Source organism: Crocodylus siamensis, chromosome 7, assembly GCF_052110815.1.
Source record: "Crocodylus siamensis isolate JL-2025a chromosome 7, ASM5211081v1, whole genome shotgun sequence".
Lineage (NCBI taxonomy): Eukaryota > Metazoa > Chordata > Crocodylia > Crocodylidae > Crocodylus > Crocodylus siamensis.
Window position 1 is genome coordinate 4,515,526 of NC_143401.1, and position 26,246 is coordinate 4,541,771.

The 26,246-nt window shown below is 57.8% G+C and overlaps 1 protein-coding gene across 6 annotated transcripts; it reads right to left on the reverse strand.

Annotated features, from left to right (window-relative positions):
- Positions 1-1,673: 1,673 nt before the first annotated feature.
- On the reverse strand, positions 1,674-23,271 carry MFSD2A (MFSD2 lysolipid transporter A, lysophospholipid). Of its 6 annotated transcripts, none has more exons than XM_090057450.1 (14): positions 23,108-23,271; positions 21,125-21,250; positions 19,477-19,601; positions 13,472-13,595; positions 13,055-13,133; positions 11,692-11,861; positions 11,175-11,265; positions 9,571-9,692; positions 9,110-9,193; positions 6,618-6,701; positions 6,014-6,126; positions 3,865-4,008; positions 2,961-3,137; positions 1,674-2,389 (listed from the first exon to the last, which is right to left on the reverse strand). In XM_090057450.1, the coding sequence occupies exons 1-14, from the start codon at positions 23,192-23,194 to the stop codon at positions 2,329-2,331; spliced, it is 1,587 nt and encodes a 528-aa protein (XP_089913576.1). In that variant the 5' UTR covers positions 23,195-23,271; the 3' UTR covers positions 1,674-2,328. The 6 variants fall into 6 exon arrangements, with proteins under 6 accessions (XP_089913576.1, XP_089913578.1, XP_089913577.1 ...); XM_090057452.1 differs by having other exon boundaries at positions 9,571-9,689; positions 23,108-23,270; XM_090057451.1 differs by having other exon boundaries at positions 1,674-2,386; positions 23,108-23,270.
- Between the last annotated feature and the right edge of the window lie 2,975 nt (positions 23,272-26,246).

The following is a 26,246-nucleotide window of genomic DNA, read 5'->3' on the forward strand; positions in this document are numbered from 1 at the left end:
GGGAGAGGTCTGGTAAAGGGTCTCGCTGAGTGAAGGCATAGGCGTAAACCATACCAGAGGTGCTGGGCAGGGGGCCCAGGAGTTCGGGGGCCCTGGCCCACAGTGCAGCCAGCCCCCCAGGTGAGGAGAGGGGCAGAAGCGCTGGGGCTGTGGAGGGACGAGGGCAGGGTGGATTCAGAGGGTCACGCACCACTCACGCCCATGGACCTCAGAGCAGCCCCCTGGAGACTCCTTGCCGGACCTACCTGGAAGCAGCTCTTCTAACAAAGCCCGTCTTGCTCGCCAGCCCTGGGGCTCTTATCCTTTGGCTACGGAGCAAGGCAGCTTCTCCCCCTCCCCCTCTGCCTTGGAACTGAGCACAAAACCCTCAGCTGTCATCTTGTCCCTGCCTCTATATCCTTGACGGACACTGGCCAGGGCTCGGGCTGCTCCATTCTGCTCAACATCAAGTTACTTTCTGCTTCCTGGATTCTTGGCCTAATTTGGAGTCTGAGCAGCATTCCCATTTAAAGCCTAATTATTTTGTCTGTTTTTAAATTCCAGCCCTCATTACCGCCCTGTGCTTTATTCAGTTATCAAGTGCACGAGTCATTTGCCCTACACCCCAGGTTCCTCCCCCGCCGAGCACAAAGAGGCCTCTCTGGGTTGGGGCTATGAGCCCTGCTAATGGCAGGCCAGAAACATGCATGGCTCTTACCAAAGGGAACCCCCTGCACAGTGCCACAAACATGAAAGCAGCAAGTCTAGCCTGGGTTCCTCCCTCCTCACAAGCTCTGCATTAGCAAAGGTGCCACAAAGCGATGGGCAATCCACCCTCGCTGTCTTTCCTGTTGGCATTCACACTGCCCAGCAGTGCTGTGCCAAGCTGCAGTCCACCTCCTGTGGTCCCCATGTCACCTGCTCCCTTGCCTCAACTGCAGTCCTTCCTCACCCCTTGAGTGTCTCATTAAGAGCCTGCACCTTTATCAGGACAGAGGCTTCTAACTTTATTACAGCTCACTCTGATCCTCTGGCATGGGCTTGAAGGAAAGTCCCAGGCTGCTCCCTGCCTCTTGCTTTCCTTATCTAAAGCAAGCTGGGTATAAATAACCCCTGATTGCAGAGGGGTGGGAGGGAACTAATGCTAGCACAGCACTCTGTAGGGGGGCAGTGCTGCACAAGTGGCAAGTGTCAGGTTAGCACCTCTCCTGTCCCCAGCCACTTCTGTTTCCAGCGCCTGGGCTCCAAAACCTTCTATTTCATCCTCACTGCCTTTTTAAGAGGAAAAGAATAGAACCTTTATTGGCTTCTTCCAGTGCAGTCACTGAGCAGGGAGGTAACAAAGAGTTAAATGCATGAGCAGCACATTAAACTGCCCTGGATTAAGGCATTCCTTCGCTTTAGACCTGCATGAAGTCAGTCCCCCAGGGCTGCATGGAAGAGGAGGAGGAGAGGAACACGGGTCTGAGGAGCTGGGAATGCACAGGGCTCAAATCGTGTGCAGTGAAGACAGGAGATCATCCAGTTCACTGACATTCCTGTGTGAAAAATCAGCATGCCATCTGCTCTTGAAGGCTAAATGGACCCCATGTGGGCCTTTGGACTCCGAGCCTCTTGGTCCAGATGCCTGTATGAACCTTGAGCACAGGGAAAGGAGAATAAAGAGAAAGAAAAAAAAATCTACCACGCTAAGATAGGTGCCATTGCCCCCCTTTTATGGAAATTAATATTAATAGCTCATTTGGTTTCTATACAGACATATACAAATAGGAACAAAAACAAGTTTTTCTTCTATATACAACATCCTTAAGTTAATTAATTAGGCTCTTTATAAAAAAAAATGGCTCTTCCTAAATTAGTGTCATATTTACAGACAGTACGGGCAAGTTTGCCTTTGGCACCTTCCCGTGGACAGTGTAACATACACCAAGCAGCATGTCCATAGTGATCCAGAGAGAAAGAGCGCCTGCATCCGTGCTCATGGGACTGGTACATGAATGCGAGATAGGCAGTAGGCACAACTCTAGTGCACGTTACAGGCCAGAACCCTCTTGATTTTGCTTAGTGCTTGTTTGCTAGGAAGCGCATTAGTAGAGTCTGGAGGAGATCCAGTGTCATGCACTCTGTTGGCAACCAGTGCATCTCCCATAAGGCACAAGGCACAAGACCAGCACACTGCAGATCCTCCTTCCTGTTGGCTGCAGGTGCTCTGCAGAGCCCTGCATGGCACCGGTACTTCCCGAGGCTGGGGTAACACGTGCTACATCAGCATCAGCTCAGTCCAGTCCCAGAGGGGGTCCAGCCCTGAGAGAGCCCCCTGCAGAAACAGCGCACGGAGGGGAGCCGGGGTCACACGATGTTGGCGAGTTCTGTGGAGTCCGACTCTGAGCTGCTGTTGCTCTCCTCCCTGCTGAGCAAAGGACAGGAGCGCGTTAGACAGAACAGCCCCCTCACACACACACACACACACACACACACACTGCTCCTAGGGTCCAAAGTCAGGAGATGCAGAAAGTGAAAGGCAAGAGAGGCTTTGGAGCACAGCCCACCCAGGGGAACATACAGTACTGGCACAAAGAAGAGCTACACAGCAGGGAAACCCAACACCCATGCCTGTGGGGAGCAAGGTGCACACTGGGGCAGCTGCCCCAATTTTAGTGAGCGATGATGTATGCGCCATGGCACCAAGATACTGCCTCTCCAGGGCACCCCTTTCTGCAGCACAGGTGGTTCCAGGGCTGTGGGCCTCTTGTGCTTTACAGGGCTGAGGGGAAGACAGCATGAAGCCATCTGGGGGCTCTAGGGTTTCACCACTCCTTGGGACCTCCAAAAACCAGCTTAGAGCAGCATCTTGGCAGGTCTGACGAGCCCTACGACCATTCAGGACGCTGGGCTGGACCTGGCTCAAGTCCCAGAGCTCTCTGCAGCACCCTGGCCAAACCAAGGAGCTCATTCCTTTCCACCCCAGTGCTGGCCCTCACCTTAACTCTTGCAGAGCTTTCTTGTTCTCCCTCCGCTTCTTCTCATCGATGGGATACAGCTTGAAGAGGAGCAGGCCCAGGAGGATGAGGGCCACTGGGGCTGCCGATACCAGCATCCTCAGTGTGGTGTGCACTGCCTCAGGCTGGGAGCAGCCCCGGGTTTGGTACCCTGCAAAGCTGCAACACAGCAGCAGTGTTAAAGCAAGGGAGAGATGCACGAAACTATTCCCAACTCCATCCCCCTCCACCCTGCCAGGCCCAGCTCTCCACAGACCGCCTGGGAAGAGCTTGGCATTGCTGGTACTCTTCTACTGAGCCTGTGGCCACTGCATTGGCACAGGGTCAGACCCTCCTCTCAACTGCCAGGGACCATCACCTACAACTCCTCTGAATGCAAAGCCAGGACCCCACAAGTCTGCAAACCACCAGCCTCTCCGCTTCCTTGAGGAGGAAGGATAGCCCAGGGGTCAGGGCACAAGCCTAAGGCTTGGGTTCAGATTTCTGCCCCAAACTCCCTGCATGCAGTCATTGATTGAAACAGGCCACAACATGCTTAGATGCTACAAAATACTCCATCCTGGGGCCATATAAAAGTACCACAGACATCACATGGGAAAAGCAGAGGGCAGATCCCATGTTCTAGCACCTCCATTCAGCTACCATGCTAGCTCCTCATCAGGGGAACTACATTTTAAGGGCTTCCTTTGCTCCCATTCACCACAGACTGGCACGATTCTCTGCCATGATGTGCACAGGTGTCCGGAGTAGCCCTCGGTGCTGACTGTTGGATTCATAACCCCAACTGCCTTCATGGTTTTGTGGCTCAGACTGGAGAAGGCTCCCCCCCAGGGCTGAGAGAGGCCTTTCTTCTGTCCTAATCTAAAAGACCGTGCCAAGGACTCACTCTAAACTGAGCGTGGAGACTCCCAGAGACACGCCGGAGGCAAACTTGGTGAAGAAGACATAAAAGGAGAAGAAAATTGCTTCATGGCCACGGGAGTCAGGGTGCTGGAGATTGAAGTCATCAATGACATCCGGCAGCATGGACCTGGGGGGCGAAGAGGGGAAGAACCATGCTCAAAGCCAGGCTAGCAAAACCCACGCGTCTGCAGTGGAGACAAGTCTTCCTCTTTCAAAGCAGAGGCAGCTGCTCCCCACCCCGCAACCACACGCACAGAAACACGCTATGGACATGTCATATGCTTATTGGCATGCAACACCAAACATCCCAAGGGCAGGAGTCTTTTCCACCACCGCTCAAGACTCACTAAGCAGCCCCTATATCTGGTGTCACGATCTCCAGCAGGGCAGACAACCACTGCAAACCCAAGACTTCCAGTGGCTCATCACTGGGTATGTCATGGCCCAGCGGTGAGAGAGGATGTGGGGTTGTAGCTCATAAGAACAAGGAACTGGCAGGGACATCGAGTCCTGCCTGCTGTGTTCACATTCACCCAAAGACTTCCTCTACATCGCCACGGCAAACGCTCTGCACAGCCACAAGGCACACAACTACAAACCCCAGGAACACCCTACTACACACCATATGTAAAAGCAGGAGAGGGAGGGAAGCAGCAGTGCTCTGCCACTACGGCGGCAGGGAAGCAATTGCTTAATTGCTTAGTTCAGCGGACCCGAGAAGAGCACCAGACCCCTCACTACAGAAGAAAGCAAAACCCCCCATAGTCTTGAAGACTGACTCCTTGAGACGCCCTCCCCATCTGGACCAGCACCATGCCACACCACCTATCCACCCAAAGGTCCTGCCAGCGCCCCCCGTCTGGACAACATTTGCTGGACACAGACCCCTTTCCAGCCTGGATAGGTAGCTGTCACCCCCCACCCCTCTTCAACCAAGGACTTGGACTCTGTTTCTCTTCCCTACCTGGACTCCAGCCCTTCCACGGAGTCTCTTTCTCCTGCTGCATGTGTGCGTGCGTGCGTGCGAGCCAATAACTTCATGGGGCTGCGTAGTGTGTTGTCTGTTTAGTAAAACTGTTATTTGGACCCCTGAGTTGGGTTTGCTTTACTACAGTCCAGCCCTGCTCCAATCTCTGCTCCTCACCCCCCCAACTTCTGTCTCATTTCTCCCTCTCCTGCTTCCGGCTCACCGCCACCTCCAACACCTGTCCTGAGCTCTGTTTCTTTGCCACCGTCTTATCCCCACTGCCTTTTCCCCTGAGCTCCCAGGCTTCTGCCTCAGTTTCTTTCCTGGCCATCTCCTCCTTGCCACCACTTATCTGCCGCCACCCCCCCCCCCATATCTCAGCTGTCTGCCACAGTTTCCAGCCCCAAGCTCTCATGTTTCTGTCTCTCTCTCTCTTTCCTGGCTGTCTCCTCCTTGCCACCAGGCTTTTTTCCCTTGCACCAGTGACCTGCAGTAACCCTGGGGCCACTTGATCTTAAGTAAACCCAAGTCTCAGTTCCTCAGCCAGATTTTGTCTAATCCTGGTTCTGGCAACTTTCACTCCCTACACTTCAACTGTCTCTCTCACCTTAACCTTCCCCCAAATATCCCAGGTACTCCAAGCACACACACACACATACTGTACCATCCAAGTTAGGAAATTAATTGTGTGTATGTGTAGGTGGGTTGTATGCGTGTGAACTGGTGAGTGTATATCTCTCTCTCTCACTGTGCGCATGATATATGACTTAGTGATCTGTGTATGTGTACTGAGTGTGTGGGTATGAACAAGAGATTTTTGTCTAACTTTTGTGGGGTATAGTGGATGTGCTTGAACTGGTGATAGGTATCCATTTGCCTAGGCTAGTTTGGATGTGTATGTCCCTGAGTTGGGTGTGTGTGTGCATGCGCGCACCTAATTGATTTGTGTGTTTGTATATGTGCAGTTGTGTCACACCCTCCCGTCTAACAGCGCAACACTGAGATCCTGAGAGTTGGCCTGACCCCACAGGGCAACAGTCTGACTTGAAGGAACAATTCCTTCCTGACCCGAGGTTTGGTGACTGGTCTGCCCCCAAGCACAGGAGCCAGACCCACCCTTAGCCAGGACCCTCCGAGTTCCTGAAGTACGAGGACTCAGACTCACCAGGGCAAGAGGAAAGCAGCAGCAACGCTGATCCCGGCTGCAATGGCTGCAAGATAGGTGACGATGAGGTTGCTCTCTATGACGACCACCAGGATGAGGAAGGGGATGGCAGACTGCGTACGGGAGGAAGACACAGTCAAGGACCCGCCTTATGGAAAGGCCAAGAGGGGCTTGAGAAGCCAGTGGGTCTTCCCTCATCTTCCCACTCAGGCGCCTGAGCACTTAGGAAGGTGCTGGCTGGCAGCCTGGGCTCTGCCCCAAAAAGGCAGGGAGAAGAGAAGCAGAAGCAACATACACTTCCTTACAGTGGCCCACAGCAGCCCTTCCCCATAAGGCCTGCATCCAGAAACAAGCTAAGCTAATCTCCACAGCCCACCGTGCCCTTGGCCTCTGCCGTGACCCTGCTAAGACCTGGACAGAGACCCAGCAGCTCAGGACGGCAGGACAGGGCGCTCGCTCCTGCCTGGCCAAAGGTCCAGTTCTCTGGCTGCCCTCAGGGGCTGCTCTTTTCGGGCTCCACTTGCAAGAATCACCCCCGAGACCCTCAGCAGTAAGCCAGCCTCTGTCCCCATGCCCCATTCGCCTCCTCCAAGGGGCTGCTCACCGAGATCCCCACATAGACGGCTGTCTTCTTCCCAAAGCATGTGAGGAACCACTGCCAGAGAGGGATGGTCAAGGTGGCCGAGAGCTGCGAGAGAGAGGCAGAAGGGGGGAATTGTATTATCTGGGCAGCCACAGTCTGCCTACAAGCCCTGGTCCGACAAGCCACATTGCTGCACTGGAGATGACCAGTCATTGAGGTAGGCTGAGGATGCCGACTTGAGGCCAGGCCAGCTCAGACCTATCCCCATCTTTGGTCATAGACTGTAAGGCTGGAGGGGACCTCGGAAGATCGTGGGGTCCAGCTCCCTGCACCAGGCAGGAAAGACAGCTGGGGTTAGGTGGCCCCAGCAAGGTGCCCATCCAGTCTCCTCTTGATTTTTTTCCCCCCCTGTGATTCCCCATCAGTTCCTTCCTTCCTTCACCCAAATCACAGCCCCTGCCTCCACATCCTTCACTGCTGGTCACAAAGGTGCCAGGAGGGCTGCGTGGCTGCTACTCCAGGAGACAGCAGGGACCGTCTCCTCTTTGTGGGGAGCAGAGCAGAGCCCCCAGGCCTGACTCGGCAGTCCCTCTCACGTGGAACAGGCCCCCCGAGAGTGCAGTCCCTTGGGGTCACGCTCTCCCCTCCCCGCCGGGCAGGAGTTTGCCTTGGCATCTCAGGGCCTCTCGTGGCTCCTGCCAGCCAGCGCCCGGGCAGTCAGTCCTCCCAATGGTTACATAACCTGAGCTGGCAGCACTGATTCTGGGGGAGGGACCGGTCACCACGTGCCAGCCTTGCTGCCAGGAGGGTTGGACAACACATCCCCAGCCCTCCCCCTGGCAAAACCTCCCTGAGCCTCTCTGCATGGGTGCAAGTGCTACCTCCATGGGCACACGCGCTTTTGTCTGGTCTTGCTCACCAGGGCAGCAAGCCAGGTTGCCCTCCTCCCCTCAACCCCACCCCTGCTGCCTCGTGCCTGCAGCCGGGAAGCCTGCATGCCACTGGGAAGGCAGAGGCTGCTCTCTCTCCCTCTTCTTGGTGCTCAGGAGCTGTGGTACCAGGCAGGCTGGTATCTGCATGGGATCCAGCAGCTGCACAGATGTGCCCAGACCCATTCTTGGGTGAGGGAGCAGTGGGAAGATCTAAAGACAAGGACCCAGGGCGGGAGCCCTCCTTAAATCAGCGTTCCAGGAGTGCCTGTGCCAGCTCCAAACATCTTCACGTCTCCCACCCCGATGAGTCAGGCCACTCCCAGGGCCCTGGAGGCCTAACCAGGTCTAGCCTAGCATCTGCATCCAGGGAGCCTGCTCCTTTGCCCTTGATGCTGCACCCGTGAGCCCAACATACTGTGGGCAATATATGAAAATGGGTTCACAGGAGCCCTCAACAGGTTATGTGGGTGGGCAGGGATTGCCCAGAGCCTCACCTCAGCCCTGACATTGGCTGGGTCTGCCGTAGGACCAGGTATCCCAGGCCCAAGACCCTCTTTTCTCCATCTTGAAACCCATCTGAACCCCCTCTCGCTGCCCTTCTGGAGTGGCCTGGCCACACAGGTCAAGGCAGATGAGGTTTTACAAGCCTGCTTTCCCGGAAGAGGGGGCTTGCTTTCCCACAGCCGAGGAGACACGAGCCGGTGCATCGCAGCCAGACCCATGACAGCTGCCTTGGGTGGGAGGGGGCATCGCGTGGACCAGGTCTTTGTTGGGCCGGGGACCCGAGGGGAGAAGCACATTTTCCAGATGGCCCTGGGATCAGTCTCCCGCCTCAGTGGCTTTCCAGACCTCGCATTTCCTTAGAGCCCTGGGAGGATTTTTCCTTCCTTTCTTTCTTTCATGGCCTTTCTGGCAGGGCAAAGCATTTCATGCCACAATGCTCCCCCACCCCCGCGCTTCCCCATCGATCAGTGCGGAGAGGGTTCCCAGACGAGCTGCTCTGTTCCCTCCATTCAATGCCTCCCTGCGATAAACACTCACGGCTCCTTTTCTTTCCCCCGTCATGAAAAGAGAAAGAAAAAAAGAGAGAACCCATGGACAAAAGGCCGCACGGCTTTTATTCTCCCCCCTTCCTGGACAGCTTTGTGGGCAGACAAAGGGTTTGCTGTTCTCGCCAATGGGCTGTGCCTCTCCAGGAATCATGTTTAGTACCATGAGGCCCTCCCCCCTCTCCTTAGGCAACCTCAGGCACCTCCCTTTCCAAGCCAGGGGTTTTCCAGCCCCATCCCCTCACCCTTCTTCCTCCATCTGAGTTCCACTTTACCTTGGCCTCCTGTAAGTCGCGCTCCCTTCCATCCCCAAGCCCTGCTGGTGGCCATGACACTACTTCGTTACTCTCTATTGTCCCCCCTTGACTGTAGGGGGTGGACACAGGGTTATGATAAACCTATTATTGCTCATGAACCTTCTTACAGCAGTGCCTAGGGTGGGGGACATGAAAAATAGTCAGTCCCTGCACTGAAGGTCTTACACAAAGACGGAGAGGCAGTGGATTAGCGTACGAGCACATTCAGTACATACCATGATGGCCAGGAGGATGTTCTGGAAGTCGTTGCGGAAGCCCAGGGTGTACGTGCAGAACAAGGCAAAGTTCCCTTCCAGCAGCTGGCAGGGAGGAAAGAGACCTGCCAGGTTAGTGGAGAAGAGGGGGAACTCTGCTCCCACCCGTGCCTCCCGTCCCGCAGTCCAAATCCCTGAGGAAAATGTGCAAATCATACAAGGAGCCAATTCCTCGCAGGCCCCAAGCCAGTTCCACGGGGCCAAGGCCAAGTGCTTTGCCCAGTCCCCGAGCGTGGCTTGCAGAGGCCGGCAGAGCCCCAGGCACACGTTCTGGGAGAGCGCAACCCCATCGAGCAGCTCGTAACCCAGCGGCAGTTCACAGGGATTCAGGACCCTGCCCCTGCCCCCTGTGCAAGTTGTGCGCTTCCTTCCTGCTCCCCAGTGGGCATCCAGCTGCCTTCCTCCTCCCCGGGGTCCCTTACCATGAAGGCCAGAGAGGTGAAGAGGAAGCCGGTAATCAACTTGATGTAGGCACCATGGTTCATTACCAGCTTCAGCCCCTGGAAGAAGGAGACAGGCTCATCCGACTCAAGCTCAGAGGCTGCTGGGAAGCAAAGCAGGACAGGTGGGTGATTAGACACAGACAGAAACACATTTAAGGCAGGCTAGAGTAATAGCCGCAAAGGCTACAACACGTCTCTTGTGCGCCCACGGCTTGGGAAGAGTCAAGACAGCTCTGCTCCACATAGAGAAACGCCCTGCCTGGCTCACGCTTGGAAGAATCTCAGCTAACAGCACCTCCCGCCAACCACAGACTGATCTTCCTGGATGCTGCAGGGCATCCATCCTCAGCACCCTGGGAGGTGGGTCACTATTAGTCCCATTTTCCAGATGGGGGGATAGAGGCCCTGATGCATTAAGTGTGCTGACTAAGGTCACACACCTCAGGTCAGTGGCAGGGGATCAAGATACTGGAGTCCCCAGCCCCCATACCCCTGCTGCATTCATAGAAGGGCTTTTTACTAGCATTAGTCCTTGTCCAGAGCAACTGTCCTGCAAAGAGTGCAATGAAAAACAGCTGGGCTCAGACAGAAGTCCCATTCAGCGCTACCCTAGCAGCCACAGAGAAATCTCAGGTCCAGCTGGCATATGGGAGTCTAGACATCTGCCAGGCAAAACCAGGCAGGGAAAAGTTTGTCCTGCAAAGGCCAGACAATTGGCAAATCCTCCCAGCATCCTGCAGCAATGCGGCCGCCAGACGAGGTGCTTTTCCGCTGGAGGCTGATGCACGAGAAACAGAGGCTGGGGGGGCTGTCTATCTGAGCCTCTGCTCTCTCCCTATCACCAGGGCTCCTGCTCCCCTCTCAGTGTCTTACTAAGAGGCAGGAGCCGACAAGACCACAATGGAAGGAGAGAGAAGGTAGTGAGAGCTCCCAGCCTCCAGCAGAACTGGAGGAGGAAACGAAGGCAAGAACCCACTGATGCCAGGGGAGGATGTCTTCCACCCCGATGTACATCCTTCAGCAAAGAGCCTCCCAGGAGGCCCTGCTCCCCCCTTGCCCCATTTAGCTGTGCCACAAGTGCTCCATTCGCGGCTGAATCGGGCTCGACGCTGCTTCTGCAGCACGTCTGCGGAAGGCTCTCTGGGGCTAGCGTGGACACGCGTCGTTAGCATAGCAGGGAGCGGGCAGCCAGGGGTGCGGCTCTTCGACCAGCAGTATGTACTAAGGGAGCTCACGTACATCACATACTTTCAAGGGCTACTCCAGTCAAAAGGCCTTTGGAGTACAATGGGCCCCGTTGAAAGGGGTCAACTCATCAGGAGGTGCCAGGGCTGCTTGCTGACTGGCTGGTGTGGCATCACCCAGTGCAAGTGAGGGCTGCTCCCCCTTGAGAAGCCCCATGCCACAAGGCAGCTTCCCATCCCCACTGTGTCCCTTGTTTTCTGCCAACAGGAGCCAGGGAGTAGCCTCCAGCACATGTACCTCTCAGGAAGGCAAGATGACCTTTGCCACATTGCACAGAAATCATCCCTGGCGCCCCACCAAGCCCGTTCAGCCTTGCCCAGCTCACACCCTGAACTCACCTCGCTGCTCCCGCACGCCCAGCCACAGGATCACGGCACAGAGGACGTAGATCCCGCCAATGACGCCGGCTGCGATCATGTACGCGTTCTTCTGCACGAGAGACACAGACACGGACCCCAGTGACTGTGGGCACTCCAACATGGCCCTTGGGGACCCCAGACTGATGTACCCTCGTGCTGTGCAACCACAGGCCAGGCATGGCCCATGGAGCAGAGCCAAGCCTGCAGAGACAGCCCCACTCTCCGCCCCAGATTGTGCTGAAGCCTCCTCTGGTGTCTGCTCTGCCATCAATGCTCACGAGGAAGCAAAGGCCAGGATGGCAAAGGGATGAGGTGCCCGAGTGACTACAGAGGCGTCTGTGGGCCCGGAGGACTTGAGAAACCTCATGTCATGCAAGCACCTGACATTGGATTCTGTTGCAGAAGCAGTTTGGAGGAGTTCTAGTGAGAAGGGTGATGAAGGGAGAAGGAAATGGGAGTGGGGTAGGGGCAGGATGCCCGGACGCAGCAGGCCTACCGTGTCTGTGAGCGAGCCAGTGTCGTGGGTTGTGTTCACCTCTTCCATGGCCACTGAGGAGTTGATCCCAGCCTTTTCTTCACTGTGGATGCACGGGGTGTCCACCTTGCCCACAATCTGCCCCTGGATGGCTGTGCCCAGCACTGTGCCCAAAACCTCCACCGTCATACCTGCACAGAGGAGCCACACGTGGCATCACAGCACTGCCGCATCGGGGCTCAGGCCCACATGGGCAGGGAGAGGGCTTCAAAAATCAGCTCCCCTGGAGGCAAGAGGCCCAAGCTGGCTCAAGCTGTGCCCAGTGCCCAGGCAGCCAGAGGCAGAAGATCTGCCTACAGCAGTGCTGCTCTCCTGTGGTGCTGTTCAGTTCCAAGTCCTTTCTGAACACGGCTCCCATGCTCCTGGGAGGGAGAAGTCCCCAGTGGGGAGACTGAGGAGCAGAGAGGGGGTGCAGGCTAGCAGCAAGGGTGGAGACAGAGCTCAGGACCTCCCAGTCCAGGTTTCTTGATTTGGCAATGCCCTAGAGTGGGCAAGGCCTCAGCTGGGCACAGACTCCTGCCAATTCAAATGGGGCCACTAAACAAAACCCTTTGATTGGGGCATCTAGAAGGGCCTCCTAGTTTGGGGACAAGGACACACAGGATGCAAGAGCTGCAATCCAGGATGCAAGCAAAGAGCTTGGACATCCTTTTCAAGCAGGCTGCTCAGGCTTGCACATACACCCCCATCTCTGGGTGAGGACGTGACCTGCCAACTGCACACGTCCTGTAGGGATCACACACACGGATGCATGCCTGAACATGCAGGGGGGACAGGACATTCATAGATTCATAGACATTAGGGCTGGAAGGGACCTCAGAAGATCAAGTCCAGCCCCCTGGCCTAGGGGCAGGAAGTCAGCTGGGGTCACGGGATCCCAGCAAGATAAGCATCCAATTGCCTCTTAAAGGAGTCCAGAGTAGGTGCTTGCACCACCTCCGGCGGCAGTCTGTTCCAGGCCTTGGGGACTTGGACAGTAAAGAAATTCTTCCTTATGTCCAGCCTGAACTGGTCTTGGAGAAGTTTATGACGGTTCGACCTTGTCATCCCTTGGGGCGCTCTGGTGAACAGGTGTTCCCCCAGATCCTGGTGTGCACCCCTTATATACTTGTAGGCTGCCACCAGGTTCCCCCCCCCCCCCCGAGCCTGTGCTTTTGCAGACTGAAGAGTCCCCTGGCTCTCAGCAAATGCAAGGGGGGAAATCTAACCGTCTTGGCAATCAGCATGCAAAGCAACATAACCACAGCACTGATGTCAGGGACTGCATGTGGGCCCTGGACAGGCAGTCAGTGGGGCTGCAAAGGGAGGAGGGAAAGGCTCTTACGATAGGCAGTGGCAGAGTCCCGCTCGCTCTGTTCCCGGCTGATGAACATGGTCAGCGCTGAGTAGGGGACATGGAAGCACTGCAAGGAGACAAGGCAAGGGGAGAGAGGGTTAACTCTTTGTTGCCAGGCAATACCAGTTGGCAGAACTCATGCCGGGCACACGAACTGGAGTGGCAGCCAGCACGGTCACAGGCCAGCTCAGGAGGACTGCAGGAGTCCAGTGCAGCCAGTGGATTCCATCTAGGTCCAGCAATAGTCTGTGCCCCATGATCTCTTCCCCGTTGTTGCATGCCACTCTCAGCACAGCTTATACCAAACCTCCCACTGGGGTCCCAGTCACTGGCTCCATCACTGGGCTGCCCCTCTCCCTCCCCCAACCCAGGAAGCCCAGCAGCGTGCGCGACGGCACCGCTCACCGTCACAAGGGTCTGGAACATGCAGTAGAAGAGAAGATACCACATCATTCGACCACTGGAGACATCCGGCACAAACCATATCAGAAAGTAGGAGATTACAGCAAATGGTGTGGAGAAGATGATCCTTATGGGAGGGGGTTAAGAGAGAGAGAGAGCATGAGTGCCGAGGAGCCAAGCCTGGGGACATCAGCTGGGAGGACATGGCAAAGCCCTGCTGCTCAGGTTGGAACACAAGCCAAACCAAAAACCAGCCCCAGGCCACGAAAACATGTTGCCTAGGGGCAGGGAAGGCCAGGAAAGCCTGAGACCCAGCAGTGCTTCCGGGCCGCTCCAATTAATCAGGAGCAACCTTTCAGGCACAGGCTGAGGTAGGGCAGCTTTCCCAGGGCCCACCCTGACCTTCGCGATTCTCTTTTTAAGTCCCACTTGCTTTCCACAATTGCCCCTAGAGCACAGATTGCTGAACCCCACACTGCAAAAGCCCAACTTGGACTCAGGACGCCCAGTATCCTACTGTAGCCACAGCCCCAGCCTGGCAGATGCAGCACCGCCCCTGACAGGCAGCTCCTAGCTCAGCAGGGTACAACTTGTTGAAGTTTGCAGGAATTCAGATGCCTAACTCCCTCCAGCTCCTTGGAAAAATCCCCTCTGACTCTCTGCCCAGCTCTCTCCAAGGCCTGTGCTGCAGTACCTTTCTTGGCCCTGCATCCCCCTCCATGCTCCATTCAGCCATGAGAAAGTGCAGAGCTCCAGGTCAGTCAGGGTAGAAGAGAGGAGAAAACAGAGCGAAAGGCTTTGATCCTTGACAGCAAATCCTCCCAAAGAAAGTCTGGCTGCTGGGCGCCAGTCCGCGGTGGGCTGAGAAAGCGAACGGTCTGTCTGGACTAGAGAGGGGCTGGCAGAGCTGATAGGAACTGGGAATGCGTGCACGTGCTTTGGTCTGCAAGCCCTTCGATGCAAAGGCTTGTCCAGCAGTCTTTACCCCAACCAGGCTAAACAGTTTGGAAGAAGTACCACGGGGCGGAGGGAAAGAGCCAGGCAAAGCTTCCTTCTACCCCCACCGGTCTGCTCCCTCCGGTTTCTATCACAAGGCAGGGCCCAGCCCACCACAGCCCTTTCCAAACCCGCTCTCATGGGAGCCCGTTTCCCCAACAAAGCCAGGCTGTGGAGTGGCAGAGGAAGGGTTAACCCTCAGCCAGGGGGGCTAGCAGGCTCCTTCCTTTGATCCTGCCCGAGGTGGGGAGGGCGGTGGGCAACTTTAGAGAGGTATGAGGAAAGGGAAGCACGAAGAGGAGGGAGCGCTGGTCCCAGCACAGGTCGGTCTCTCCATCTGACCGGGGCTGCACGGCCAGCCGGTTTGTGCCCCCCACCCCTCGCAGCAGGACGAAGGGGGTGGTAGCCTAGCAGCACCCGGCGGCTGACAGCCCGTCCCTCCTCCCAAGGCCCAGCCGTGCACATGGCTGTAGCCAGGGCCAAATTCCTCCGGAGCATTTCAGGCTAGCCTCTGCTTCCAGCAGTCAATAAAATGGAGGTTAAATTCCCCCCATGGAGACCCACTCGGAGGAAGGGGGGTGGGATTCTCCCCACTGGGCAGGGGAGCGAGGACCCAGTTTGAGTTCAGGAACTGGGCCAAGATCTGAGCAGCACCGAGGTCTCAGCTGGATACGGAGGGGCGAGGGAACATCTCGGTAACCCACGGGCGAGACGCACGCAGGAGCCGGTGCCCAGGGAGGGGACAGAGCTGCTCCCGTTCCTATGGGGATGGCAGCAGGAAACCAGTTGCTTCTCTCCGGGTCTGGCGTGGTACAGGGATGGCTAGATCAGCTCCGTCCAGGACCTGATCCTAAGGCTTATGCTGCCTTTGGAAACCCAGGACCCCCTCGTGCTGGACTGCGCGCACACCGGACCATGCCCTTGCCCGGGGCAATTCCAGAACGGCGCGAGAGGAGCCGGACTTATTTTTCCCCACGGGCACAGGAGAGCGAGATCTCTTGCCTTTCTGGGTTACCACCACCAGGCAGGGAGTTAAATTTAACTCTTGGCGTGTGAGAAACTTAATCCGTCTCCACAACACAGCAACCAGAAGCGGAGGGGGGGGGAAAGCAATGCCTGGCTTGACAAGCGCGCATTTTTCTGCGGTTCTGTCACTTCCGTGATGCACGGAAAGACTGTTCCTAGGAAGAGGGGCCAATGACATGGAACGGATGCAGCAGACCAGAGCATGGGCAGACGTACACGCCCTTCCTCCCTCCCCACCCCTTCTTATCACTATCTGCAGACGCAGTTGTACACGAGTCATTCAAAATCCCCTGACGCTTGCACTTACGCAGACCTGAAACTACCGGGGTGCCACGAGGCTGGGTCTGCATCCCCCCCACACACCCACCCCCTCTCACGGAGGCCACTCAAGCAGCACAGCAGGGGCCCGGGCTCCCACGAGGGGACCCGCTGGCGCGGGCACGCCCCAGAGCCCGGGGCCGTGTTCGTAGCTGGAGCTAAGGACTCTAACGCTTGGCTCAGCCTTTCCTCCGCCTCCACCCAGCCACGCGGTTCTCAGGAGTCTGACTCGTAGTAACCCCTGACCCAGGCTTTGGCATCAGCGGTGCCAAGACCTCAGCGCTCGCGCCACCTGGCTCCCCATTGGCGGCACCGGGGTGGCGTGTTCCTCCCCGCGACACACCCCCATTCCTTATGGTTTACCGGCTTCCTCCTGCCCTAGCAGCCACTTCCCCAGGGCCTGCCGTGGGCTGGCAAGAAGACAGGACCTTGGAGTCATCTGCAAGGGGAAACCACGAGGAGTGGGGGGCACCGGACAGCGAAAGTGGGGAGTGTTGAACGTCAGAGACCAGGGCAAGGCCGAATGGGAGGCTGGATCTGATGGAGGGAATTCCCCAGGGAGCAGAGCGTGGCAAGGGACCGAACAACATCAGAGTAGCAGGGGAAAGGAGCAGCTTTTAAACCTGCAGCCTTATCTGTGTATCCCGGGCTCAGGCGATGCCAGGAACACAAGGCTGCCCTTTGTCTACACCGGCCTGGCACGGCTGGACAGGCAGGTGTGCGAGCCAAGAAGTCGCCTTTCCTAGGTTAAGAGGGGACCGAACAGTTCAGGCCCCAAGAAGTGAAGGTTGTACCTGCCGGCAATCAGCACCATTTCAGAGCTCAGGGGTCAAAAGTGGGTGAACGCAGGCGACGGGCGAGCGTGAGCACAAGAGCCAGCTGTTGCTGACCATGCGGAGGGCAGCTCTCAGCATCCAGGAGCAGCAAGTGTAAACCCCCCACTCGCCTGCCAAGTAGGGAAACTGAGGCAGGCAGGTCCTGCACGTCCACCATCCTTGCTTAGGGCACGCTGGGCCTTACTGCGGCTGGCCCCGGTGAAATCAATGGGAGGCGATGTGTAGGGAAAGCGGCGGGCCGAGCCCAAGCGGCACTGAAGCTGTGAACAGGAGTCATCTCTCTTGATGGCTCAGCACCCTGCTTCCCTCTGTGCAGTAAGGGGCTGGGGTGCCCCAACTCGGAGGCTCAGTGCAAGAACGGGTGGGTAGCCCACGGGTCTGAGACCTTCGGGGCCTTACTCCCCACCCCCAGCTTTAACGCCACAAGATTATACCACACGAGCAAGAGACAAAGTGATTTAGGGGCTGGAATATCCACCCCCGCCTGCTGAGCCTGGAGTGTGCCCAGACGGCACTGCCCAGCGTGCCAAACCCCCAGGCTGGGGGACGCTGCAGCAGACACAGCTGGGAGAGGAACTATTTTGGGCTCATGCCTGAAGCTTGCTTTAAACACAGCAGAACACCGCAGCTTTCATGAGGGCTATTCCAGGAAACCCCCAGGAGCAGAGCTATAATCACCGGCTGCGGGGAAAGAAGCGGGTGCCTCTAATTTCCACCTCTCCCTCTCCACCCCACCTACTGCGTCAGGGATCCCGACAGGGCTGGGGACCCAGCCTGCGTCTTGAGCAGCTTGGCAGATGCAGCCGTAGGGCAGCATGAGGGAGGTCCAGACTGCATCTCTGTCCTCACCCAGAGATGTCCGCTCTTGGGGCAGCAGCTGGAGAACAGCTCTCCTCCCCCAGTGCTTCATGTGGGTGGCATTTTGGGGGTCTCCCTCTGCCAGCCCATTCCACAGACCTCCCTGCAAGATGACGGCTGCCAGCCACCAGCCTCCCGGAGGAGAGGTGCTGTAGCCATGCCCCCAGCATCCTGGGTCAGCAGGGTCCTGCTCACCCCTGCACCTTTTGGATGCATCTCACTTCAGGGAGCACTGGGGGCTCTGCTGTGGAGGGGGAAGAAGGGACTGAGCCTCCCTGCCTAGCCCCCACAGCCGGCGGCCTTCTCCTCCCAGAGACATGCGCTTGGAGCAGCTGCTGGTCATGTGATTTCCAGCAGATCCCCCTTCTTCCCCCCAGCTGCAGGATTAGCTTGTGCATCAGCCATGAGCACCCACCCACTGCTAGCGCTAGCGCAGGACTGCAAAGCCACCTGTCGTACTGGAGACTGACAGCTCCCGGCATTCCCAAGGAAGCCAGGCTGGAGACGGGACCTGATTCCCAGCAGTTTACGGGCAGGAGTAAGCCATGGGGACAATGGCACTGATGGGCAGCTAGCTGGCCCGGTTGGGTGCTCAGTTCCACCGGTTTGAGGTCACCGACCAGTCGCTGCCCTCAGGTATCCCGGGAAGGTCCAGGCCCAGTGGAGGGCAGGGGGCGGACAGGAGAAACCACGGTTGTGCCTTCCACCTATCATCTGTTTCCTACCAGCCCCTTTCCCCACCACCCACCTTCCCAAGCCTCAAACAGCTTCCTGGAGCAGATGGAGAAGCTCAAGCCTCCCTGGAAGAAGTGGATCCGTGACTCCCAAACACCCAGCACATCCCCAGGATCCCCGCCCCCTCTGGCACATGTAGGCTGCCAAGGGACGCGCGCACCAAGACTGGGCTCCAAAGACCACCCCCTGCCACGGCTGCTTCAGTCCCGTGGGCAAGAGAAGAGCCCAGAGGCCCACAGATCCTCGTCACGGGCTTTCAGCTCCATGTGGATGAGCCAAGCTGGTCTGCAAACAGCAGAGCATCTGAGCCACCATTTTTTCCACAGCCAGAAGCTTTTGGGAGCTGCCTTCCATGCAGATACGTGACCTCCCTTCCCCTGGTGGGTGGAGATGCAGGAAACTGCCAGGGGAGCTCAGACTGGGGACACCCCACAGACCCAGTCCCCTGCCCAGCTTCCACGTCTCACAGCTCCCCCCAGCCCAGCCTGCCCCTCCCCAGGCACCAAGAGCAGCTAGGAGTCTCCCCCCATCCCCGAGCTTTCCTGGGACCTGGCACAACGGGGTCCTGAGCCCTGACGGGGACCCCACTGCCCCTAGTCTAGAGGGCTGGCACACAGGGTGCTCGAACACTTGCCCTAGCAAATACTGCAATACAGACGAGAGAAGTAGCACTCGGGGTCCGACAAGGGCCGAGGTGCTGAGCTACCCGTGGCTCCTGGGGGAAGCAAACATCTCCCAATTAACAGACTAGGGAGGAAATGAGTTGCTAGAAAGCTTCCCCTAGCAGGGCAGTATGCTCACCGCTGGAAACGGGCTCCCTTATCTTTCAGTGCCAAAGAGTGCCAGCCTGCACGCCCCAGACACACGGCACAATGGACGCCACCGGCACTGCTCACTCGGCTACAAGAGGCCAGCTTCCCAGAAAGCAAGGCCCACTGTGCTCTCAGTGGCTCGGTTCACCGAGCCCCACGCCAAGTGGTTTCCCGGCTACCGCGGTGGAGGCTGAGGAAGTCCCGCTTCAGAGTTCCCCGCTGGTCCCCCTTGTGCAGCCGGATGGGCCACCTGTGGATTACTCAACTGGCAGCTATACTCGTTTCATCACGTCCCACACAGAGGTGTGGCTTCGGGATCTGTTGCCGTCTCGGTCACTGTCTAACCTTGCCTAAGTTGCCTCCAGAAGGGCCTCCAGAGCCCCCCATGGAGCCCAAACAACCCCAGAATCCCTCTGGCTTCTCTTACCAGGGCATGAGGCGTCCAAAGCGCGTCCAGGAGGTCTTACTGATGAAGAAGCCCACCATGGGGTCTGTGATGGCATCCCATGCCCGGCCCACGAACAGGATGATGGAGGCATAGAAAGGATCCAGCTGCAATGGGGAGGAGAGGAGAGAATTCACCTGTAGAGAAGGCGGAGACCCTGTGGTCCCAGAGCGGGCCAGGCCCCCGTCTGCCCGGGCAAATGGTGTCACCGAAGAGCCAATGGTCAGGTTGAGACTTGTTTGGAGGACACGCTCATGCCTCTCCCTGGGGTAGCTCAGAGGGCAAGTCGTCCATCCGATGCCCTTTTCTAGGGGGTTAAATCGAGTGCTGCTGGCCGCAGGATTTCAGCCTGTTCCACTCGATCCCTTGCACATTAGACTCCTGACACTGAAATGACTATCGGCTCAACATCCCAAGCACGCAGCCGCAGCTTACCCCGGCTCTCACTCATCACCTACCCTGCCACCAACCACAGCTGGATTATAGGTGGGGGAGATGCTGTCACCTTGTCCAACATAGTACCTTCCACCCCATCTCCTCCTCCTACACAGCCAAGACCAGCGAGAGCCATCTTTCCCTCATCACAGTACTTGTAGGAAGGAATGCAAGCACCTGCTGCTGGTTTCACTATCACCAGAGGTGCTACAGGACCACCCTCTTCATCTGCACGGTCATTAGAAGATCCCAAACTAGTCCCAGAGGTGTGGGATATGGTCCCATTTTACAGGTAGGGAAACTGAGGCGGAGAGCAGTGAAAAGCTTTGCAGAGCTAGGGATGCAACGCATGGAGACTCTAGAAGCCAGGGCTAAGTGCTGCCAGCTTGGCTCTAAATTGCATCCCTCCTGGAGGGCGAATTACCAGCACCTTGAAAACACCAGCTGGGGTCTCTGGTCTCGAATGCTGGAAATCCAGCACCTACACCCCTCCAGGGGACCTGAAGGGCACTTTCCCAGAGGTGCTGAACACGATTCCCAGGGAAATCCAGGATTGTTTGTGGAAGCGTCGACCCGCCAGCTACATGATCCAAGAGGTGGGGGCAATCTCAGGCACCAAACTTGAGGACCGTGACATTGAGACCTCTCTCCACCGAGGGACATCTCCCCCCACCACCCCTTCAGAGTCCTCCTCAAGGGTTTCACAACAAGGTCTCCTGCTCCACCACAGCCTGGCTCATAGTAACCCTGAGCGTTACGGTGTGGCAATGCCCTTTGGGGGTCTGTGACTCAGCAGCGAGCTCCTAGAAACCAAGGGCAGCCCGCACTCATCTCCCAGCACACCACCTCCCTCCGTCCAGGCGGGCAGGAGATGAGAGCCATGTCCTCCTCCAGAGAGACACCCGTGTCCCCAACACCGCTCCCTGGAAGATGGGGACTGCATCAGTTATAGCCAGACGTCACTGGTGGCCCCTCTCTGGGCAACCACTGCCCTGCTTTGTACCGAGCGGCTGTCAGCCCGATGGGCAAACACAAGGGCAGTTAGGGCCCCCTCAACATGGACAAGAGACTAACACCCCCTGCCCCCCAGTGCAGGCATGAGAAATGCATGGAAAAAAAGATGCCTCCACCTGTCTTCAGAGACATCCCTTGAGACCCCCCACCCCCAGCAAGCAAACCCATGAGGAAGGGTTACCTGTGCCACATCCAGCAGGTAGATCTGGAGGAAGAAGCCCAGAGCACAGCCGGTGATCTGGTAGGGAGCGCCGCCGATGGCATAGCAGAGCTTGCTGCAAACGGAGAGCTTCCCTTTGCTTTCCTTCTGCAAGGGGACCAAAAGCCAGCAGCTCAGTTAGCAGCTGGTCCATCTGCCCCCAGGTATCCCCTTCACCTCTGCCGCCCCCCTCCCCCAAGTTCACGTGCACCCAAACAGGATAATCACAGCCTTGTGGACCCCACTATCAGGGGAAAGAAGGGCCAAAAGGGCTCCTCTACCAAGGCCCCAAGCCCCGAACACTGTATTATGATTGTGGACACACCAAATGTGGATCTACTCGCCCGGGGCAAGACACGGGGCTTCCAAACAGCTAGTGCAGGAACACAGAAAGGACCCTGGAGCCATCGCACCGTCCCCTCCTCTTTCAATCCCATCATTACCACTAGACCTTCCTGCCTGCTGGGCTCAGCTCTACTCTTCGGACAACCGCCCATGCCAATACAGGGGGGCGCAGAGCAGGCTGCAACAGCCTGGATACAGGTGGCACCAATCCCCCGCTGAACTCAACCCAGCCTGCCACCCGATCGCTGCCCAATGCTCTTCATTCCCTCCCCATCTCGGGTGTGGAGAGAGATGATGATCCACGATGTGCCCCAAACAAGCAGCATTATTACCCTGAACAAAGGCTTTGGAACCGTCAGATGATGCCCCCCCGCCCCAGTCACGGCCCGCGCCACGTCGCACTGCCGGCTGAAACGAAGAACAAGCATCCAAACACGCAGGCTCGGTGCTTCCAGATCTACGGCTGAGAGCAGTGCAGGGTGCCCACGGCTCGCGTGGTTGGGCTGAATCTCAGAGCCAAGGAAACGCACGTGCAAATCCTCAGCCCCGTGACACAAGTCTTTCCCCGTTTGTATCCCCCCTTCCCGGCTGGGGCTCCCTTGGGGAGGGGCGACAGTGAGCCGCTGGGGCTGGTACAGAGGCAAGCGGCCCCCAAACCCTTCTGCATCTGATCCTGCCACCAAGCTGAAGCTTCAGCGGTGCCTGTATGTGCAGGAGGAGGCGCAGCCCGGGCAGACAGGAGCTCAGCCAGAACAGAGCAGGCGGGATCGTAACAAGGACAGGGCTGGAAGCGACCTGTAGTAACCCCTGCCCACGCTTCCCTAGCCTGGCTCGGAAAAGCTCGCGGTACTGCAGGTGCCAGCCTCCCAGTCAGCCCTTCCAGCGCCGAACTGACCTCATGGGCAGGAATGACATCACCCGCCTTGCGTTTCCCCCCCGCAGCGTGCGCCTGCTGCTGCCTGGGCCCAGAGATCCGGCCGTTTCCAGGCTCCGGGCAGCCCCCCGGACGCGAGACAGCAGCACAGATCGGAGCAGCGCGGCAGGGAGGGACCCGCAGCGGACCCCTGGCGCCCAGAGCGGGCTGGGGAAAGCCTCGTGGGGAGCCCAGGATACTTCCCCACTTGCTGCAGGGCTCTGGGGGGCCGAGAAAGCAGCTCAGGAGGTGCGGGGTCTCCAAGCGGGGGTGGGGCAAGGGGGTCCCAGCGCCCGGGCAGTGCTTAGCCGGGGCGCTGGCGGGCGCAGGGGGCAAGGGGGCCACAGCCATTCTGCCCTTGCCCCTGGGATCCAGGCCTGCAGCCCCCCTCCGCCATGCCCAAGCCAAGCCGCAGGCGCCTGCGGGAGCCCAGCCCGGGCGCAGGAGGCTTCCAGGAGGCTCCGGGCTCTGCCGCGGCGGCCCCGCTCCCCGCTCCCGGGCAGAAAGCGAAGGAAAGAAAAGGGGACGCGGCTCCTTTAAGAAGAACTTTGCCCTTGCGTCTATGAATGAACTTGAGCGGAGCCCCCGGCCCATTCCATCGCGCGGCGGGGGGGGAGGAACGTACCACCGCCGCCTCCCCCGGCCCGGCCCTTCGGCGCGCGCGTGCGGGGGGCTCCGGCCCCGAGCACCGGAGCGAGCGCGCTCACCTGCGGCCGGCGCGGCGGGTCGGGCTGGCGGGCGGGCGGCAGCAGCCCGGTCGAGGCGGGGCTCTCGCTGCCCTCGCCCTTGGCCATGGGACCGACGGAGCGGGCGAGCGCGCGCGGGATGAATGAGCCGCCGCCGCCGCCGCGCCGCGCCTCATGCGGCCCCGCCCCGCCCCGCCCCGCCCCGCGGGGGTGTGCGTGCGTGCGTGCGCGCAGTGCCCCCGCCGCGTGGGGGTGTGCCGCGGCCGGCGCCCCCAGCTGCGTGCGCATGGGTGCTGGCACTGGCGCGTGCTCCGTCCCGGGCCCCGGCCACGGGTGGGTGGGTGCGCTTCGAGACCCCGGCCCACCCCGAGCCCCCAGCTGCGGGCGGGCGTCCTCCGAGCCCCCGCTCCATCCCGGCCCCGGCCGCGCGTGGGTGCCAGTGTGGGCGGACGGACGTGCCCTTCAAGCCCTGCCTGGAGGTGTGCAGCAGCAGGCAGAGGGGGTGCCGGCGTGACGTGTTCCCAGCCCGCGTGGGGCGTGTCAGCCCACTGCTGAAGTCTGGCATGTCGGAGCACCTGGGAACAAGACACTGTCGTGAGAAACACCGGGCGGCCTTTGCTGCAAAGCAGTGATTCTCAGCCAGGGTGGTGCGGCACCTCGGGGCGCCTTGCGATCCTCTTGGGAGGGCTGCGTGTGCAAGGTGAGCCCTGTGCGATGTGCAAACATGACTCACAAGCTAAACCCAGAGGTTTCAAATGGGGAAATACCATGACCACTGAGGTGGCTTCCCTACTGGCTAGGGAAAACCAGAAACGTGGCGGGGGGTAATGCATCACTAGCCTTTTGCTTTCACTTCCGGTGGGAAGATCTTGGCTATACGTCCACTTACAGAACGGGGAGATTCCTCCCTAGCTTGCTCCTGCGGCCATACGGCTGAGGGCAAGAGAAACTTGGGGGCATCTGAACCCCAGCTCTGGGCATGGGCCTGCATGTAGGATGCCCACCAAAGGCTTTGGAAGCACCTGAAGCCCCAGGCGGGGGTGGAGGATGCTTGCCGGTAGCAGGGCCACGTATGGTTCTTGAATAACTCACGGATTTGGAATTGATTCAGCTGATTTAACCTGGGACACACACAATTTTCCTTAAAAATAAAACCCAGGTAGCCAATAGCCCAGACCTGGGATACAGGGGAACCCAGGGCAAGAAGATCCCACCCCCCCGCAAGCTTTCAAACATTTGGGGGTGGGGGCAGGAAGAGTGAAGGGACATTTCTCTTGGCTTTAGTATGTGAGGGGAAGCATTATTTCTCTTTTATTTACAAAAAAATAATGTTACCTGGAAAATTCAGGTAAACCCAGACCTTTTGGGCTTGATCTTTCTTCATCTGTAAATCCTCTGGCCACTCGCACACAGCACACGGTGTGTTCTGATCCTGCAATGATGAGGCCACATAACTCAGGCAGGTAATAGCCTTAGGCTGGTGTTAGGTACTAGGTGATCCCCCGTTCTCATCCAAGCTCTGCCACGGATACATACGGGAATGGATTATCGCATTTGACAGGTAATGGAGACCGTTCTGCACCTGTTCTACCAATCTGGATCACAGGTAGAACAAGCCATTTTGATGCACTGTGGGCTCCATTTTTCAGGAGGTCAGTGCCAGCCCGGATATCTTTAAGACAGGGGTGGACAACCCCTGGCACAAGTGCCAGAGCATGGCACACAAAGGCATTTTGCTTGGCACACGTGCCTCGGGGCAGACGGCAGGGAAAGGGCCAGGGCTGCGCTGCCATAACAAAAATCGGGCGCCTTGCAGTTCCTCCGCCATCTGCCCCTGGCTCGCCAACATCTTACAAGAGAGGTTGCGGGTGCTTTTGGCATTGCCCAAAAACATTGCTGACCCTTGCTTTAAGGCCTGACACAGTTGGCTGTTGTGCACGAGACCCCCTGCAATGGCTGCAGAGCTGTTACTTGCAGATCGATGGCTGTGAGCGGAGCAGAGAGCAGCTCAAAGATGATGGGCTGGACAATGGGTTACCTTTGTAGACAGAACAGCGCTGTTCTCCCTTGTGAAATTGGCTCGTGGATACAGAATAATTCATTTATTTTTTTCATTTTGTGTCTCAGGCCAAGCTAGCCAAATGAACAGAACTCAGCTGTTCAAGTCTGCATGGTGCTACCACTGCCAAGTATCCTCCATCCCAGACTCTTCAGCCTATGGATTCAGATGCTCCCAAATTCATGGCAGGCATCCTATGTGCAGGCCCCAAGCCTGGAGGTCTTGGAGTTCAGATGCCCCCAAGTCCCACTTGCCCTTACCCTGGGGCCAAAGGAGCAAGCTGGGGAGAAACCCCCCATTTCCATAAAATAGGTGTGTAGCTGAGTTCCTCCCCTTGGGAAGCTATAGTAGACTCTCGTAAAACATTTTGTCTGCAGTGCATTGGACAGGTCTCCACCCTCTACTACACAATGCTATTCAGGGTCATCTTGCCCCGGGAATAGACCAGTGCAGTCCAGAAAGCGCACTTAATCGGAGCCAAAAGGCTGAGAAATAGTGCATTAGCACCTAGACTGTGATGCTTTGAGCAAGTCCAGTGTTCTGCATGCAACACCCCTTGCTCTTCCTTCCATGCAAGGCAAGTAGGGATCTAGTTTTAATTGCTGGGGGAAACAAAAAAAGTCGGGGGAGGCATCCAAGGGGTTAAATAGCCTTCCTATGCCATCAGCGGGGCAGTCAGGAATAGACCCTAGCGAGCCCCCTGCTCCAGCCACTGAATCCCAAGAATCCCGGCTTCTCATTCCCTGCTCTAACATACTCCCCGCTTCGCAAATAGAGCTCTCCGAGCCTGAAAATCCCGACTGTTGGGATTCTTAGCTCCTTTTGAGAGAGTTTTCTTCCAAAATACCCACGGCAGCTGGCCCTCAACTCCCTTCTTAGCCAGGCTGCGGTGGAGGAATGCGGAGAACAATGTCTGGGGAAGGGATGACCCTGTAGCATCCCCGGGTATTTGCACTCTGTGCCGGCCCCCGGTCACATTCTGTGCCCCAGCACCTGTCAGGGCCTGGGGGGTGGCTCCTGGGAGCCTCCCTCCTGCACTCTCTTTTAGCAGCAGCAAATCCTTTGCTGAGCTAGGATTTCTCCCTGATGTCAGTGATTGCC